General features: G+C 43.9%; 1 protein-coding gene across 1 annotated transcript; it reads left to right on the top strand.

The window, feature by feature from the left end:
- Window positions 1-212: 212 nt before the first annotated feature.
- LOC103930975 (cytochrome P450 84A1) lies at window positions 213-2,368 on the top strand. The gene is made up of 2 exons (XM_009340380.2): window positions 213-1,232; window positions 1,505-2,368. Exons 1-2 carry the CDS (start codon window positions 303-305, stop codon window positions 2,123-2,125), a joined length of 1,551 nt encoding a protein of 516 aa, XP_009338655.2. The 5' UTR covers window positions 213-302; the 3' UTR covers window positions 2,126-2,368.

The raw sequence follows: 2,368 nt of genomic DNA, 5'->3' as shown, positions 1-2,368 counted from the left end.
AATCCAAAAATCCGCAAAACTTGGTTTCTTGTCCCATACTATTTCTTTTCTTTTCCAACTTTCATTACCATAAAAATACTATAAACAAAACTAAACAATCTCAATTGTTTTTAAATAGTTTATTACTGGATAGCCGACCAAATTCCACTGTAGCACTAAATAAATAAATAAATAATCCAACAGTTGCACAAACTTCGTATATAAAAGGCCCTACTACTTCTGCTAATCATACCCACGAAAAAAGAAAACAAAAAAAAACAAAAAAACAAAAAAACAAAAAAAACAAAAGAAACACACACAATATGGATTCTCTTCTGCAATCCTTGCAAGCCTTACAATCCATGACACCACTCTTGCTCATAATCCCACTCCTATTTCTCCTCCCTCTAATTTTCCGTTTCCGGCGACCACCACCATACCCACCCGGCCCCAAAGGCCTACCCCTTATTGGAAACATGTTATTGATGGACCAACTAACTCACCGGGGCCTCGCCAAGCTGGCCAAGAAATACGGCGGCATATTCCACCTCCGCATGGGGTTTTTACACATGGTTGCGATTTCCAACCCTGACGTGGCACGACAAGTCCTTCAAGTCCAAGACAACATCTTCTCCAACCGCCCGGCCACCATCGCCATCAGCTACCTCACCTACGACCGCGCTGACATGGCCTTCGCGCACTACGGGCCCTTCTGGCGCCAGATGCGTAAGCTCTGCGTCATGAAGCTCTTTAGTCGCAAACGCGCCGAGTCCTGGGAGTCTGTCAGGGACGAAGTGGACTCGGCGGTTAGGACCGTCACAGTTCATGTTGGTTCGGCTGTAAACATAGGAGAGTTGGTTTTTTCGCTCACGAAAAATATTATTTATCGGGCGGCGTTCGGGACGAGCTCTCAGGAAGGACAGGATGAGTTTATTGGGATACTGCAGGAATTTTCCAAATTGTTTGGAGCTTTTAATATTGCTGATTTTATTCCTAGCCTGGGGTGGGTTGATCCTCAGGGGCTAAACAATAGACTCGCTAAGGCTCGTGAGTCCTTGGATCGGTTCATTGACACCATCATAGATGATCACATGGAGAAGAAGAGGAATGGTAAGGGAGTGAGTGACAGTGAAACGGACATGGTGGATGAGTTGTTGGCTTTTTACAGTGAAGAAGCTAAAGTAAATGAATCTGAAGATAATTTGCAAAGCGCCATAAAACTTACTAGGGATAACATCAAGGCCATCATCATGGTAAATAACTATTACACAATTTCATATCACATATTTATATTATAACCCCACAGGTTGCATGTTTATGTAACCTGTTTTCTTGGACTAAACTTTTGGCTAATTTTTTCTTTTTATCTGATCAGATATATTAATTGCGTATCGAGACTATGAAGATAGAAAGTATATATTATATTATTTTGAAAACTGATTGTTTAAATTGACGATCTGACTAGGTATACAACATGCTGTATATGCAAATTAAGAAGCTAATTATATATGCTACGTACTTTCAGGACGTAATGTTTGGCGGGACGGAGACTGTGGCGTCGGCAATAGAGTGGGCCATGTCGGAGCTGATGAAGAGCCCGGAGGACCTAAAGAGGGTCCAACAAGAACTTGCTGACGTGGTGGGTCTAGACCGTCGACCTGAAGAGACCGACTTCGAGAAGTTGACATACCTAAAATGTGCCCTAAAAGAGACACTACGACTCCACCCACCAATTCCACTACTCCTCCACGAGACCTCGGAGGACGCTGTAGTAGCCGGCTACCGCATTCCCAAAAGATCGCGTGTGATGATCAACGCGTGGGCCATTGGACGTGACAAGGACTCGTGGGAGGACGCCGAGTCCTTCAAGCCCTCGAGGTTTTTGAAAGAAGGTGTGCCTGACTTTAAGGGGAGTAACTTCGAGTTCATTCCGTTCGGGTCCGGTCGGAGGTCGTGCCCGGGCATGCAACTAGGGTTGTACGCGCTGGAGATGGCGGTGGCACACTTGCTTCATTGTTTTACGTGGGAGTTGCCTGATGGTATGAAACCTAGTGAGCTGGACATGAACGACGTGTTTGGACTCACCGCTCCGAGAGCGAGTCGACTCATCGCCGTACCGAGTAAAAGGGTGGTTTGTCCACTCTGATGGTGATGAAAAAACAGCGTTCGACGAGGAGAGATAAACAGTGGTGCAATTTGTTTGGAGTGTAATGATACTGTGAAAACTGCACAGGTAAATTGCAAGCGTTTTTTTATTGTTCTTTTGCAAAACAAAATAATTACAAAGAGATCATGAACAGTTGTGGGGGAATTTTGAATTCTCTCTCTTTGTGTATATACACTCTCTTTTGTTTTGTTTAACATGTATGCAAATTTATCTTTAATTTCC

This window comes from the organism of the source record quoted next, unplaced genomic scaffold, assembly GCF_019419815.1.
Source record: "Pyrus x bretschneideri cultivar Hongxiangsu unplaced genomic scaffold, Pyrus_bretschneideri_v1 Contig1, whole genome shotgun sequence".
NCBI classification, from domain to species: Eukaryota; Viridiplantae; Streptophyta; class Magnoliopsida; order Rosales; family Rosaceae; genus Pyrus; species Pyrus x bretschneideri.
The sequence above is the reverse complement of the archived record's forward strand: the minus strand, read 5'-3'. Positions and strand labels throughout refer to the sequence as shown.